Source organism: Thalassophryne amazonica, chromosome 10 (assembly GCF_902500255.1).
Source record: "Thalassophryne amazonica chromosome 10, fThaAma1.1, whole genome shotgun sequence".
Taxonomy (NCBI): Eukaryota; Metazoa; Chordata; class Actinopteri; order Batrachoidiformes; family Batrachoididae; genus Thalassophryne; species Thalassophryne amazonica.
The window spans coordinates 39342058-39359399 of NC_047112.1; the positions used below are offsets into that span (position 1 = coordinate 39342058).

General features: G+C 44.6%; 1 protein-coding gene across 2 annotated transcripts in view; it reads right to left on the bottom strand.

Moving 5' to 3' along the window:
• The window catches only part of LOC117518651 (ceramide synthase 2-like), a 72058-nt gene that overhangs the window by 37640 nt on the left and 17076 nt on the right, over nt 1-17342 (bottom strand). For both annotated transcript variants that reach the window (XM_034179853.1, XM_034179852.1), the window contains exons 3-4: nt 7777-7894; nt 131-249 (exon numbers count right to left, since the gene is read on the bottom strand). In XM_034179853.1, coding sequence (XP_034035744.1) covers nt 131-249; nt 7777-7894 — 237 coding nt within the window. The remainder of the gene's footprint in view (nt 1-130; nt 250-7776; nt 7895-17342) is intronic.

Consider the following 17342-nt stretch of genomic DNA (forward strand, 5'->3'; position numbering starts at 1 on the left):
GGTTAGACGTTTTGTTTATACCGTTGACCCATATTGGAATTTAGTATACTTCATGTTCATTGGAAAGCAAAGCAAAACTGAGTTTTTCTGTTTAAAACAACAACAACAACAACAACAACAACAAACTCACGAGGCCTCGCAGAATTTTTTGGTGTTGCTCGGTCGGTCCTGGTTCCGCCTGTGTCTGAACCAGGTCTGGATCTTTTTCTGGGGGAGTCCACATTGTTTCACCAGGCTCACAACCTCACTCTGAATGCACACACAAACACAAACATTCACAAAAATAATACAATTTATACAGTGTTTTGTATGCAGCTTCGCATCACATGGAAAAAGTATTGTAAATGATATTTCAGATCAGATACAATAAAGTGGACAGCGACAATTTTTGTAATTCTGACTCCGTACATCACCACGGTGGAGTTGAAATTAAACAATCGAGATGTGCTTGCGTGTAGTGTACATTGTTAGCTTTAATTCAAGGGGTTTAAAAAAAAGATTTAGAGTAATCATTGAGGATTTGCAGCATTTGTATGCATAGTGCCTCGATTCAAAGCCCACAAGTAATTGATAAGTAATGGACTGTATTTGTTTGTTGACTTTTCTTTGTTCTGAAATTATGTAAAATGTATGCATCAGTACAAACATGGCTGTCAGTGTCTGGGGCAATTCCATGTTGCAGAAGCTCACAGGCCATTTTTTTTTTTAAATTGGGGAGAATCATGTTTGAAATTGTAAGAGCAAATATTCACTTGTTCAGAAAGAAAGCCATGTGAGCCATGATTGTAAAGCGCTTTGAGCGTCTGATGCAGATGGAAAAGCGCTATATAAATGCAGTCCATTTCACACTGCAGAGTAACAGAACAGTAATGCCAGAACACTATAAAGTTGATCACTGTGAATTTTGTTTTTGCAATATATGGAGCTAAGTCATCACTTTATGAGTCATTAATTAGTACAAATCTCATGCTTGTTAGCCACTTGCTATTTGTTTGCTCTGTCTATGCATTGTTTATGTACAGAACAGCAGTTTTCAATCCAACTGTATTAGCACACATTAGATCTCAAATATTAGAGGTTAAGGATGGTTTGTTTTTTTTTGGGGGGGGGGGGGGGTAAATGACAAATGTATATGTTTGTGTGTGTGTGTGTGTGGGGGGGGGGGGGGGGGGGTCACCCAGGGAGGGGGGGGGGTCACCCAGGGAGTGTTACAAGCTAGAACTGCCCCTGACAAAACCACAACCAATACACGCAAACAGCAAAAATGAAGCTGTCAGTACTGAACACGGTTTTCCACATGCATCTTTTTATCATGTCCTTTGTGTTACTAAATGTATGCAAATGATATCAGGTGGCTTTCTGCAAAGTACTGTAACCAACAGACACAGGCTATGTTGTTGCCCATGATGATGACGGGAAGTGACTTTTACAGTCCTTTAGATTTACTCCCGAGTCGCCGACTGAACGGTCCCCCCTAAAAAAATCGGTCTCCCCTAAAAATCGGCCCGCCCTGCCTTCACTGCGCACGCATCATTAGCCGCGGTTGACCGATTATGACCTCGTTTCTGCTTCAAACTGCACTCCAGTCATCATCTATCTCAGCAACAGATATCTGAAGCTTTGGTACAACAACCATTTCCACATATATTCAGCATTATTTCATCACAAAAGACGGAGGAAGCGATCAGAGTGCCAAAGCTACACAAGCTGCTAGTTGATGCGTTCAGTGTGCGTTGGTCATTTTAAAGCGTCACAGAGCTTAAAACTGACTTTAGAATGATTTAAAGCTGGAGTGCCAGGAAGCATATTGAAATTGAGATGATTGTTAGAATTTTGATGGAGACCAAAGTAATTTTGTTCGTTAGTATGAATATAAAGGATTCCCAAAATATTAGTCTGAACATGATTAAAATTCATCCGTATCAAAGCAAATTCTGAATTATTGGCACGTGCCAAAAATCCGAAAGCCAGGACGCCATCAGAGTGACGTCACAGGTCACGTTGGGGGGCGGGGGGTGTTTCACTGCTAGCTGCGATGCATGGAGAAGGCAAGATGGAGGAGAGAGACAGTAGAAGTGGAAGAAAGCGAGGAAGACCGGCGATATACACAGAAAGTGCGAAGAAAAGACGTCATTTGGAGCGAGAGAAAAAGAGAATATCAACAACGGTGAGAGATTGTTGGGAGCAACTGTGACAGAAGACTGGCGATCAAACTCACGAGGATTTTGCAGCGCTGCTTTTGGACAGGTGAGATGGCTGGTGACTGGTGTCTGACGGTGTACAGTTATGGTTATTATCTGAGTCTGTTATTATCTGATTATCTGAGTTATTAAGTGCGTCTGTGCTTCCGGCTTGAATACGTCTGCAGGTTTTGACCGCTGGGGCGAAATACGCTATGGATTTCCCCCAAATTATGTATGTTCCCACGAATTAAAAATTCCCAAAAAATTTTAATGGGTTCTAAATATGATGTATTTTATATATATATTAAACTTCAGACTATATTTTATCTATTGAAGATTGCCGGTATTCCAGCTTTAAGAGGTGTTACTGTTGGGAAAGTGTAGGAGCACGGACCCACAACAGGGGGCGCAAATGAACGGACAATGGATAAAGCCAAATACAACACTTTACTGTTGTGAAAATGCACAACAACAACAGATTACAATAGTGAATGAAGTCAAATACAAGATGTCATGTGGGCAGGCCCGAAGATAGGAGACATCAGTCCGAAGTCGAACCGGAACCACACGATTTCCTCCTCCACCGAACCCCGGGAATACTGGAGCCGCCAAGTCCCGAACTCCCAGGTGGCCACTGCCTTCGCGTGTCGGACCTGGTACTGCTGGCGAGGAGCAAACACAGTTAGAAATGGGTGCGTGTGCACCCAGCAACACGTATGGTGGGAAACCACCTCCACCTCTCGTCGAAAAAAGGAACAGAATGAATACTGTCCAACTCACACAAGTAACAGATATTCCTGTCAACAAACACAGTCAGCTGAGAATATTACCTCCTTAGTAGAGCGATATCTCGGCAATCAGGTGGAGATGCCGTCTTGCTGATATACCTCTGTAGATCTGGTGATTGATGACAGCTGTCGTCGGTGATAAGTGACAGCTGTCATCCCGGCTGCTCCTGTGAGGCGGCAGCGCCCTCTGGTGCCTGGAGCCCGCACTCCAGGCAGGGCGCCCTCTGGTGGTGGTGGGCCAGCAGTACCTCCTCTTCAGCGGCCCACACAACAGTTACCTTGTCATCTGAAGGTTAATAATCCCAGTAGTAGAGAAGCTTGAATCTTCGACTGGACTGGGTTGCTTGACGCGAGGACGTTTTGCTTAATAATCCCATTAATTCATTTGATCACTTTGGGTGAAGAGACTCTGTCTCAGACAAGCTGTTGAGCTCCAAAATGACGCATGCACAGTGGAGGCAGGGTGGACCAGTTTTTAGGGGTGGACCGTTCGGTCTGCGACACCGGTTTGGATGAGTTGTACACAACAGCCTGGTGCCACACACGCCTGTTCCATTGTCCAATCCAATCCAATCCACTTTATTTATATAGCACATTTAAACAACAGAACAGTTTCTAAAGTGCTGCACATAAAAATGATTATACAACTATACAAAACAATAAACCCACTCAGATACTAATAAATAAATAAACATAAAAACAATAAAACAATAAATAAAACACTAGGCCAAAGACAACAGAGGACCATACAACTCATACAGAGCTAAAAGCCAGAGAATAAAAGTGAGTCTTCAGACGAGACTTAAAACACTCCATTGTGGGGGCTGTTCGAACGTGGAGAGGCAGAGCGTTCCAGAGTCTGGGCCCAGCCACAGAGAAGGCCCTGTCCCCCCTGGTCCTAAGTCTCATCCTAGGCACCACAAGCTGGAGCTGGCCCTCAGACCTCAGAGCACGCGCTGGGGAGTAAATTTGGAGGAGGTCTACAATATATTGTGGGGCCAGTCCATTTAAAACTTTAAAAACAAATAATAAAATTTTAAAATCAATTCTAAAATTAACAGGGAGCCAGCGCAAAGACGCAAGAATAAGGTGTAATATGTTCATGTTTTTTGCTCCCAGTTAAGAGGCGTGCAGCAGCGTTCTGGACTAACTGCAATCTGTGAAGTGTATTTTGATTAATTCCATAAAAAAGTGAATTGCAGTAGTCCAGGCGTGAAGAAATAAAAGCATGCATGATGCGCTCCAAGTCAGAAATTTTGGTTAAAAGACGAAGCTGATAAAAGCTGGATTTAACAACCGCCTTGACCTGCCTCTCCAGTTTAAGATCAGAGTCCATAATGACGCCAAGGTTGGTGACTGTGGGCTTCATGTGTTGACTGAGAGGGCCCAGGTCTAATCGAACTGTGGAACCAACACTGGGCCCAAACACCATCACCTCGGTTTTGTTCTCATTTAAGCTAAGAAAATTTTGAGCCAATCAAGCCTTGACGTCTTCCAGGCACACAAGCAAGGGTGTCAGGGGGCTGCTAGAGTTCTTCTTAATAGGCAAATAAATTTGAGTATCACCTGCATAAAGATGATAAGATATGCCATGTTTTCTAAACACCTGACCTAACGGGCGAAGGTATAGGGTGAAGAGAATAGGCCCAAGAATAGAACCCTGGGGGACTCCACAGTTCAGAGGAACAGAAGATGAGGTGGACTCCCCAGCCTGACAGTAAATGAACGGCCTGTAAGGTAAGAATGGAACCAGTCCAAGGCTGTCCCCCTGACACCCACATTGTGAGATGCAGGAGCTTCCTGCGGCAAAACCATCAATAAAAGTACTTTATTTACTAATATAGTTCTTTGTGATGGAATCTTACTCCATCAATGACCAGTATTATTTTCCTTCTTTGTGTTTTTGTCGGTGCAACAACTTGGTTGAGATGTTGACACATGAATTCTCCACCAATCAACTTCAGATTTAAGCCAAGATGGCATCCTAACCTAATTTTGAGATAACAATATGTATATGTTAGCTCACAAATTAATTAAAGGGAATATATGGGTATAATCCAGTAGCAGGGGTGGTGACCAAGTGGTTTATGTGCTTGGTTTCAGTTCAGAAGGTTCTGGGTTCAAATCCCACCCCTGCCACATTTCTCCATGTAATGGGGAGTTGGGTCAGGAAGGGCATCAGGTGTAAAACTTGTGCCAATTCAACATGCAGATCCACCTTGGATTTGCTGTGGTGACCCCGAGTGCAAACAAGGGAGCAGCCGAAGGGACTTACTACCGTATTTTCCGGACTATAAGTCGCACTTTTTTACATGTTTTGGCCGGGGGTGCGACCTATACTCCGGTGCGACTTATAAATGAAAAATATACCGGTAGGATCTCAATTAATTTACTGTAACAAAACAATTTTACGTGACAGAGTCGATCTATGTTTTAAAATGGCCACCGGAAAAGGAAATGCAATGCATCATGGGCACTGTAGTATGACGGCCATCCTATAGTTCACGCTGGTCGCGATAACCAATCAGAGAACAGAACTTTGGATGCGTATTCCTCACCTCACCCACAGCGTGTGAAGCTGACGAACACGGTGCTTGCTGTTATTCCGGCTTGGCGAACAGAACAGCTTCAACCCTTGGATATCAATGTGAGCAGAGTGTTTAAGTTGACGCTGAGAGCTGCGTGGGAGCACCGGGTGAGCGACGGTGGAGGATTAGCGTGTGCACTTGGAAGGAGCTGGCGTCGATGATTGTGAAAAGCGTTTGAAGCAGACGAACATGGTGTTTATTCTGGGACGGCTAACAAGACAGCTTCAACCCTTGGATATCAGTGTGAGCAGAGTTGACGCTGAGAGCTGCATGGGAGCACTGAGTGACGGCGGAGGATTAGCGTCTGCACTTGGAAGGAGCTGGATCGACACCGCTGGGCGGTCATGAGCTGCGCAGGTAGGCGCTGCATGGTTCGGCTCGCAATGTGGTCCGCAAAATACAAACATATCCGTAGGTAAAATGCAGCTCACGAGAGGGCACTCGAGGCTTGTGTGACTGTTCCTGCGACTTCTGACTACCATAGAAAAATAAAAATTTTAACGTTACTGATAACATAACAAGACAACGGAGAAGGCCCGAAAAAATGCCACCAAAAAGAAAATCATACTCTGCAGATTACAAGTTGCGACTGGTGAAATATGCATCCGAAAACGGTAGCCGACACAATATTATCATCTGAACTTTTCATGTTAACATACCTGTATGTCCATGGGACTTATAGTCCAGTGGACCTTATTTATGGTTTATTTTTCTTTATAATGGATAAAGTGGCTGGTGCGACTTATACTCCGGTGCGACTTATTTATGGTTTATTTTTCTTTATAATGGATAAAGTGGCTGGTGCGACTTATACTCCGGTGCGACTTATAGTCCGGAAAATACGGTACTTATATGGGTATAATCCATTCCAGTGTTACGGCGTCTTGTTTTTGGTTAAGTCCCGAGTGGCGTTTTAATGAAAGTGGATTAAGTGACATGGCTAGCTAACATGATAGATTCCAGTGGAGCAGGTATGATGGTCAGTGGTTAGAATCCATCTCCTCATGTAATCCTGGAAAGTATGTGATTAGAAATTATGCTAGTTTTCCAAGACAAATTCCTCTGGAAATTACCTTAGTTTTAGCTTCATTTTCCCAGAATGGTAGTGAATGGGGGCGTGTCATCCATCTTTGATAAAAACAAAACAAAACAAAAAAACAAATAACAAAAACAAAATAACACTCGTCTTTGGATTTTGGATAAGCAATGTGACGATGTGTCTGTACTCTTAGATCTATAATGGCATTTATTTATTTATATTCAAAAGACTAAATGATTGAGCTGGAAATAATTAATTAATATCTTAAAGCAAAGTGATATCTTTTTCTACTCGTTTATCAAATCAAATTCCACTCTTGTTTTTCTGAAATGTGTGAAATGGTGACTGTATTTTTACATCCACTAAGGATGTAATAAAATCATATGCATTTATTTATTAATTTGTTTGTCTATCTGTTAGCAGGATTACATCAAAATTACTGCACGGATTTTGAAAAAAAATTTCACCACAGATAGATATTAGGCCATGGAAGACTCCATTGAATTTTAGAGGTGATCCAGATCCGGTTCTGGATTCTGGATCAAGTTTCACTTTAAACAGGCTTTGAAGGATTACTATTAGCAGGATTACATCAAAACTACTGCACAGATTTTGACAATATTTTCAACACAGATAGATATTAGGCCATGGAAGACTCCAGTAAATTTTGAAGGTGAACCAGATCCGGATTCTGGATCAAGATTTCACTTTATATATGCTTTGAAAGATTACGTTCAAACTACTTCATTGATTCTCACCAAATTTGCACTACAGCTAGATATTAGGGCGTGAAAGACTCCACTGAATTTTGGAGGTGATCCGGATCTGGATTCTGGATCAAGATTTACCTTTATATAGACTTTGAAGGATTACTTCAAAAACAACTTCATGGATTCTCACTAAATTTGCACCAGGGATAGATATTAGGGCATGGAAGACTCCATTGGATTTTGGAGGTGATCGGGATCTGGACTGGCGGAAGTCACACATCTCTGATTGCTGTTGTTTTGTGTGTGTGTTTGCTGTAATTTCTTTTATGCTGCCCTCTTGGCCAGGTCACTCTTGAAAAAGGGGTTTTAAATCTCAATGAGTTTTTTTACCTGGTTAAATAAAGGACATTGATTGATTGATTTTTCACATTAGAACAAACTGAAGGAAGATAGAATAAAAATAGAAACCTGTGAGGGTTGACGGTTGCTATGTCTGTAGAAGGCCTCAAGCTTTGGGACAGGTGCGGCTCGAATCCGAATCTGGTCCTTCACTCCTAAGCGTTTGCTTAATGGGACAGCGATGAGCCTGCGTAGAGAACACGATAATATACATGTTTTTACACGTAAATCTCCATTCTGTTAGTACAACAGGCAGGATTCTTCCAAAGGGTTTAACGTGAGAAGACATCAACAACTGTTCAGCATCTGATTGCAACAGCAGCCAGAAGATAGCTGGTTGTGGGACTCCTGATGGCACGGAGGGCCACTCCCATGGGTGTATTGTGACATTTACCCAGATAACCTTTGACAACGGTAAGTGACACACGATCTGTATTTTGTTACAGAGATGTGATGGAGAGAGTGATGGTCCCGATAAATATTCAAACACACAAAAACGTGCAACTCCACCGTTGAGACAGTAATCCTAAAGGTGGAGCCCGGGCAGAGATCAGAGACAATGAAAAGGTTAGGGCGGCTTCACACTGAGACACAAACAAAGAGTCTCTGGTTACAGGAACCTCACACACGCAAACATGCACGCTTATCTCCACACGGGACAAAGCTGCAGAGAAAAACATGCCTCTTTATCTTTCAGCTGACTGACAGCCGTGCTGAGGTAACCCAAACCACAGGACGGACAGGTGACTACAATGATGTGTGCAGGTGCATGTTGGTACTGACCATATGTCACGGCTCACTGAAGCCATGTCTGCTGTTAGTAGGCCGTCTTACTGTCGTCATCATAATAACATTGAAGATTGTCCACATATACCAATCAATCAATCAATCAATTTTATTTATATAGCACCAAATCACAACAAACAGTTGCCCCAAGGCGCTTTATATTGTAAGGCAAGGCCATACAATAATTACGGAAAAACCCCAACGGTCAAAACGACCCCCTGTGAGCAAGCACTTGGCGACAGTGGGAAGAAAAAACTCCCTTTTAACAGGAAGAAACCTCCAGCAGAACCAGGCTCAGGGAGGGGCAGTCTTCTGCTGGGACTGGTTGGGGCTGAGGGAGACAACCAGGAAAAAGACATGCTGTGGAGGGGAGCAGAGATCAATCACTAATGATTAAATGCAGAGTGGTGCATACAGAGCAAAAAGAGAAAGAAACACTCAGTGCATCATGGGAACCCCCCTGTTATGTGCAGACGCAGGTTGAGGAGCGGACCAACGTCTGACCAAACCCAGCGCTAAATAACCAGAAAGCGTTTCCACAAACAAAACGATTTTATTTCCCCTCCAGTGCAATAATTAGTGTACAACATAAATATTTGGTTTGTCTGGCGGAGTGAAGGACGGCGTGCTCTCCAGCGCCCAAAAGGATCGAAGCCTCGGCGCTTCTGGACTCAGATTCACCGCCAAACACCCCCCAGGTGGACACGACAAACTGACTCTGTGAAGGATGGAAAAGGTGAGGTAAGTCAACAGAGCTACAGCAAATATCTTTCTTGACGCTTATGTGACCGGGGCAATATGGCGGCTTCAGCTCGTCCGAGCTGCATGGGCTCATCCGCAAGAGGAGCCAGAGGTCCCGTCGGAGGAGTCTCAGTGGGGCGAAGAAGAGGCAGCCCAGATCTGTGTCGGGGAAAGCCCCGAGACGAAAAAACCCGCTCTGATGTCCATCCTCTCTCGCGTCCACGCTCCTTTATCCGATCATCTAGACGAATCACCAAAGATATTAGTTCATCTAAATCTTTTGGTTCATCACGGACTGCTAGCTCGTCTTTTAATGGATCGTTCAAACCATCTACAAACACTCCTCTTAAAGCTGCGGCATTCCAACCGGACTGAGCAGAAAAAATTCGGAAATCCACGGAGTAATCCGCCGCACTCCGCCTCCCCTGCCTGAGATTCAGCAACCATTGGGCAACGGTATTTGTTTTCACCGGATGGTCAAAAACCAAGCGGAACTCCCGAGAGAAATCCTTAAAGGATCCTAACAATGGAGAGTTATTACTCCACAACGCAGTGACCCAAGCTAAAGCGTCACCTCGGAGCAAATTTGTCACATATGAGACACGACTACCATCAGAAGAGAAGGAAGCCGGTCGCTGAGCAAAAACCAGAGAACATTGCATCAAAAACGGAGCACAGGCTTCAACGTTTCCCGCATAAGGCTCCGGATGACAAATGATTGGTTCGGAAGCCGAATCTCTGGGTGACAGAGTTATCTGCACCGGTATCGATGGTGCCGCAGCTGGAGCAGCAGGAAGCGGAACGGCTTGCGCTGCAAGCTCCGTAACGCGGGCATCTGTTTGTTTAATTTGGTTTGCGAGATGATGTAATTGCTCCCATATTTTCTCCAAGTGTTCTTGAACTCTTTCGGCAAACGGAACCGCTTCTGCCGCTGGGTCCATTTTGGAATGGCCGGGAACTACTGTTATGTGCAGACGCAGGTTGAGGAGCGGACCAACGTCTGACCAAACCCAGCGGTAAATAAAAAGAAAGCAGTTCCACAAACAAAACGATTTTATTTCCCCTCCAGTGCAATAATTAGTGTACAACATAAATATTTGGTTTGTCTGTCGGAGTAAAGGACGGCGCGCTCTCCAGCGCCCAAAAGGATCGAAGCCTCGGCGCTTCTGGACTCAGATTCACCGCCAAACACCCCCCAGGTGGACACGACAAACTGACTCTGTGAAGGATGGAAAAGGTGAGGTAAGTCAACAGAGCTACAGCAAATATCTTTCAGAGGCACACACTATCAGCAACACATTCAGGTCTGAATTTAAGCTTTATGTAAATGAGCAGCTTCTCACAACAGGTGGAGGATCATCAGTCCGTACGCCACGGCAGTGAGAAGCAAACTGCACAATTCTCATCAATGTTCAAATATACTGCGTAACAAAATGCCAAATTACTATTAACGATCATTCAGACAATAATCACCTCTAATGTGTGCTGACAGCATGTGTCCCTCACCCGTCCTCCTTCACAGGCATGATGTGTCAAACCCTGGCGCGGTCCTCAGCGTCTCACAAACGAACGTCACAAGGTCGAGTTCCCGGCAATTCTGCTTGAACCACTCATGGCTTAAATGCAGAACGCCATCTCATTATCTGCTTCAGCTGAAAGTCTTTAAGTTTACACGTGAGCATCATCCACAGGTGCTGCGAGTCAGTAGGCCTGCACGTGAACATCTTCCACAGGTGCAGCTAATAATGCTGATGAGGGTGAAGGACTCTTCTGCCAGCACCTTCTCCACAGACAAAAAACAGTTTGCATACCACCTGGAGAGCAAAGAAAACAACACAAAAACATCCAGCCAAACCCCCCAACACACAACACCCCCAGCAGTCTAAGTCTATAGCAGCATAACTAAGGGATGGTTCAGGGTCACCTGATCCAGCCCTAACTATAAGCTTTAGCAAAAAGGAAAGTTTTAAGCCTAATCTTAAAAGTAGAGAGGATGTCTGTCTCCCTGATCTGAATTGGGAGCTGGTTCCACAGGAGAGGAGCCTGAAAGCTGAAGGCTCTGCCTCCCATTCTACTCTTACAAACCCTAGGAACTACAAGTAAGCCTGCAGTCTGAGAGCGAAGCGCTCTATTGGGGTGATATGGTACTATGAGGTCCCTAAGATAAGATGGGACCTGATTATTCAAAACGTTATAAGTAAGAAGAAGAATTTTAAATTCTATTCTAGAATTAACAGGAAGCCAATGAAGAGAGGCCAATATGGGTGAGATATGCTCTCTCCTTCTAGTCCCCGTTAGTACTCTAGCTGCAGCATTTTGAATTAACTGAAGGCTTTTCAGGGAACTTTTAGGACAACCTGATAATAATGAATTACAATAGTCCAGCCTAGAGGAAATAAATGCATGAATTAGTTTTTCAGCATCACTCTGAGACAAGACCTTTCTAATTTTAGAGATATTGCGTAAATGCAAAAAAGCAGTCCTACATATTTGTTTAATATGCGCATTGAATGACATATCCTGATCAAAAATGACTCCAAGATTTCTCACAGTATTACTAGAGGTCAGGGTAATGCCATCCAGAGTAAGGATCTGGTTAGACACCATGTTTCTAAGATTTGTGGGGCCAAGTACAATAACTTCAGTTTTATCTGAGTTTAAAAGCAGGATATTAGAGGTCATCCATGTCTTTATGTCTGTAAGACAGTCCTGCAGTTTAGCTAATTGGTGTGTGTCCTCTGTCCTCCTTCATGGATAGATAAAGCTGGGTATCATCTGCGTAACAATGAAAATTTAAGCAATGCCGTCTAATAATACTGCCTAAGGGAAGCATGTATAAAGTGAATAAAATTGGTCCTAGCACAGAACCTTGTGGAACTCCATAATTAAGCTTAGTCTGTGAAGAAGATTCCCCATTTACATGAACAAATTGTAATCTATTAGATAAATATGATTCAAACCAACGCAGCGCAGTGCCTTTAATACCTATGGCATGCTCTAATCTCTGTAATAAAATTTTATGGTCAACAGTATCAAAAGCAGCACTGAGGTCTAACAGAACAAGCACAGAGATGAGTCCACTGTCTGAGGCCATAAGAAGATCATTTGTAACCTTCACTAATGCTGTTTCTGTACTATGATGAATTCTAAAACCTGACTGAAACTCTTCAAATAGACCATTCCTCTGCAGATGATCAGTTAGCTGTTTTACAACTACCCTTTCAAGAATTTTTGAGAGAAAAGGAAGGTTGGAGATTGGCCTATAATTAGCTAAGATAGCTGGGTCAAGTGATGGCTTTTTAAGTAATGGTTTAATTACTGCCACCTTAAAAGCCTGTGGTACATAGCCAACTAATAAAGATAGATTGATCATATTTAAGATCGAAGCATTAAATAATGGTAGGACTTCCTTCAGCAGCCTGGTAGGAATGGGGTCTAAAAGACATGTTGATGGTTTGGATGAAGTAACTAATGAAAATAACTCAGACAGAACAATCGGAGAGAAAGAGTCTAACCAAATACCGGCATCACTGAAAGCAGCCAAAGATAACGATACCTCTTTGGGATGGTTATGAGTAATTTTTTCTCTAATAGTTAAAATTTTATTAGCAAAGAAAGTCATGAAGTCATTACTAGTTAAAGTTAAAGGAATACTCGGCTCAATAGAGCTCTGACTCTTTGTCAGCCTGGCTACAGTGCTGAAAAGAAACCTGGGGTTGTTCTTATTTTCTTCAATTAGTGATGAGTAGTAAGATGTCCTAGCTTTACGGAGGGCTTTTTTATAGAGCAACAGACTCTTTTTCCAGGCTAAGTGAAGATCTAAATTAGTGAGACGCCATTTCCTCTCCAACGTACGGGTTATCTGCTTTAAGCTGCGAGTTTGTGAGTTATACCATGGAGTCAGGCACTTCTGATTTAAAGCTCTCTTTTTCAGAGGAGCTACAGCATCCAAAGTTGTCTTCAATGAGGATGTAAAACTACTGACGAGATACTCTATCTCACTTACAGAGTTTAGGTAGCTACTCTGCACTGTGTTGGTATATGGCATTAGAGAACATAAAGAAGGAATCATATCCTTAAACCTAGTTACAGTGCTTTCTGAAAGACTTCTAGTGTAATGAAACTTATTCCCCACTGCTGGGTAGTCCATCAGTGTAAATGTAAATGTTATTAAGAAATGATCAGACAGAAGGGAGTTTTCAGGGAATACTGTTAAGTCTTCAATTTCCATACCATAAGTCAGAACAAGATCTAAGATATGATTAAAGTGGTGGGTGGACTCATTTACATTTTGAGCAAAGCCAATTGAGTCTAATAATAGATTAAATGCAGTGTTGAGGCTGTCATTCTCAGCATCTGTGTGGATGTTAAAATCGCCCACTCCGTGGGAAGTCCTTAAAGCGACAGTATCACCTCAAAATCTCTCATCAGCCGTTAAACTTTTCACCGAAAACCAGCTTAATTTTTCAAACCGTGTCTACTCCGATGTGTCTCACAGGTTTAGAAAAAATTTTGATCAAACAAAGCGCCAGTCTCTCAGCAACTTCTCAGACAAAGGAATTCTGACGAGGGGCTGGACGACTCCTCCCACAAGGAGTGCTGACAGGCAAATGACGTCACCGACAGGCGTGGAAAAACTCACGCATGCGCACGAGGGTTCAAGGGGTCATGTCTGACGTAAAAACATATGAATGAAATACATATAGTTTTTGAAAAAAATAAAAAGGACCTATACTTTATTGACAGACCTCGTATATATATATATATATATATATATATATATATATATATATATAGCTCTAAGCAAGACACAGCAGGTAAAATAAATATTAACACACCATCAATTTTCTCAGTAAATATATGTCTAAAAGGTGGCTATGAACCTGAAATTTTCACCGGATGTAAGATGAGTCAGTCTTACTGTCTTAATCATAATTCTGTTGAACATTCTGCACATATATTACACACACACACACACACACACACACACACACACACACACACACACACACACACACACACACACACACACACACACACACACACACACACACACACACACACACACAGCCTCTGTTTACAGGAACCTTGCAAACGCTGTTGCCTCACAGGATGAAGGTTCAGGACCTTTCTATGACCTTTCTGTGTACAGTTTGCATGCTCTCCCCATGTTTGCGTGGGCTCCGTCCAGCTTCTTCCCACATCCAAAGACATGCAGGTTAGGTGGAAACTGTAAATTGACTGTAGGTGTGCACCCAGGTGACCCTGTAACAGACTGGTGCCCTGTCCAGGGTGTAGCCAGCCTCACACCTAATGATTTCTGGCGTAGACTCCACCCCCAATGACCCTAAATTGGAGTAAGCTGGTATAGAAATGGATGGATGGATATCCATATAATAAAAGGCAAGGGGCCTCTGTGTGTTTGTGTATCCGGAGCATCAACTGACATCCAGGAAGAGGTGACTTTCGTCCTTTGGCCCACATGTACAGTAGTGTTCAGAATAATAGTAGTGCTATGTGACTAAAAAGATTAATCCAGGTTTTGAGTATATTTCTTATTGTTACATGGGAAACAAGGTACCAGTAGATTCAGTAGATTCTCACAAATCCAACAAGACCAAGCATTCATGATATGCACACTCTTAAGGCTATGAAATTGGGCTATTAGTAAAAAAAAGTAGAAAAGGGGGTGTTCACAATAATAGTAGTGTGGCATTCAGTCAGTGACTTCGTCAATTTTGTGGAACAAACAGGTGTGAATCAGGTATCCCCTATTTAAGGATGAAGCCAGCACCTGTTGAACATGCTTTTCTCTTTGAAAGCCTGAGGAAAATGGGACGTTCAAGACATTGTTCAGAAGAACAGTGTAGTTTGATTAAAAAGTTGATTTGAGAGGGGAAAACTTATACGCAGGTGCAAAGAATTATAGGCTGTTCATCTACAATGATCGCCAATGCTTTAAAATGGACCAAAAAAAAAAAAAAAAACAGACGCATGGAAGAAAATGGAAAACAATCATCAATATGGATAGAAGTGTTGTGTGAAAGTGTAGTGACACGGACCCACAACAGGGGGCATAAATGAACGGTCAATGGAAATAAAGAATAACACTTTTAATGTTGTGAAATGTGCACAACGGATACAGATACAATTCAATACTACAGTCAATTAGTATAGTTGGTGTTGTGTGGGCAGGCTCGAGGATAGGAGACGCCTGTCCAGATAAGAGTTGGGACCCACACGATTTCCACCGCCAACGGATCTGGAACACACCGGAGCCGCCAAGTCCCGAGTCACCAGGTGACCACCGTCTCCAGCTGTCAGATCGGGTACTGCTGGCAGGAAGCAGAAACAGTCAAGGGTGGGTGTGTGCACGCACCCAGCAAACAGTCAGCAGAGTTCTGATAGTGAAGGGAGAAAAACACCACCTCCCACTTCTCACAATATCACAGTTGTGCAGATCCTGATTTCACTGAACAGCTGAGGAGTGGAAACGCCAACTCCTCCTGACCAGCTGCAAGTGTACTGAAACGTCTGCAAACTCAGAATATAAAGTACAGCTTTTCGAGCTTAGCAGCAAAGTACGTTGCAACAATAAGCTTAGCTGAAACAGACAAAGACGGCTGAGAGTTTACCTGAGCACCTCAGAAGATTTCTCGGCAGGGGTGTGGTGTCTGCTCCAGGCTTTTATGGATGGCTAGATGAGATGATGAAGGACAGCTGTCAGGGTCCCTGGTGGCGAACTGCGCCCTCTGGTGCCTGAAGCCCGTCTACAGGCAGAGCGCCCTCTGGTGTTGGCCAGCAGTACCTCCTCTTCGGGCGGCCCACACAACAGGATCCCCCCTCAACGGGCGCCTCCTGGCGCCCGACCAGGCTTGTTGGGGTGTCGGGCGTAGAAGTCGGTCAGGAGGGCCGGGTCCAGAATGAAGCTCCGTTTCACCCAGGAGCGTTCTTCGGGTCCGTACCCCTCCCAGTCCACCAGATACTGGAACCCCCGGCCCCGTCGACGGACGTCCAGAAGCCTGCAGACGGTCCACGCAGGCTCACCATCGATGATCCGGGCAGGAGGCGGCGCTGGTCCGGGAGTGCAGAGGGTGGAGGTGTGATACGGCTTAATCCGGGACACGTGAAAGACTGGATGAATCCGCAGTGAAGCTGCGGTTGCCAGCTTCACTGCGGCTGGACTGAGGACTTTGATGATAGGAAAAGGTCCGATGTATCTGTCCTTCAGTTTATGGGAGTCCACCTGCAGAGGGATGTCCTTAGTTGACAGCCAAACCTCCTGCCCGGGCTGGTATGCAGGGGCCGGGAACGCCGGCGGTCTGCATGGTCCTTAGCCCTCGTCCGGGCTGTCAGAAGGGCAGAGCGGACAGTGCGCCATACCCGACGGCATCTCCTGAGGTGGGCCTGGACCGAGGGGACCTCAACTCCTCCCCCCACGGCTGGAAACAATGGGGGCTGGTACCCCAAATACGCCTCAAAGGGGGAGAGGCCGGTGGCAGACGAGACCTGACTGTTATGGGTGTACTCGATCCAGGCCAGGTGTTGACTCCAGTCCGTCGGGTGTGCAGAGGTGACACATCGCAGAGTTTGCTCCAGGTCTTGGTTTGTCCGCTCTGCCTGTCCATTGGTTTGAGGGTGGTACCCGGACGAGAGGCTCACGGTGGCCCCCAGTTCTCTACAGAAACTCCTACAGACTTGAGAGGAGAACTGGGGACCACGATACGAGACTACGTTTGTGGGGATACCATGCAGACGCACGACATGGTGGACCAGGAGGTCTGCAGTCTCCTGGGCCGTCGGGAGCTTCGGGAGGGCCACGAAGTGGGCTGCCTTGGAGAACCGGTCCACTATCGTCAGGATGGTCGTCATACCCTGGGACGCAGGGAGACCCGTGACGAAGTCCAGGCCTATGTGGGACCAGGGGCGACGAGGCACCGGCAGCGGCTGGAGGAGTCCTTGGGCCTTCTTATGATCAGCCTTGCCCCTGGCACAGGTGGTGCAGGCCTGGACGTACTCCCGGACGTCGGTCTCCATCGACACCCACCAGAAGCGCTGCCGGACCACTGCCACGGTTCTACGCACCCCTGGGTGACAGGAGAGCTTCG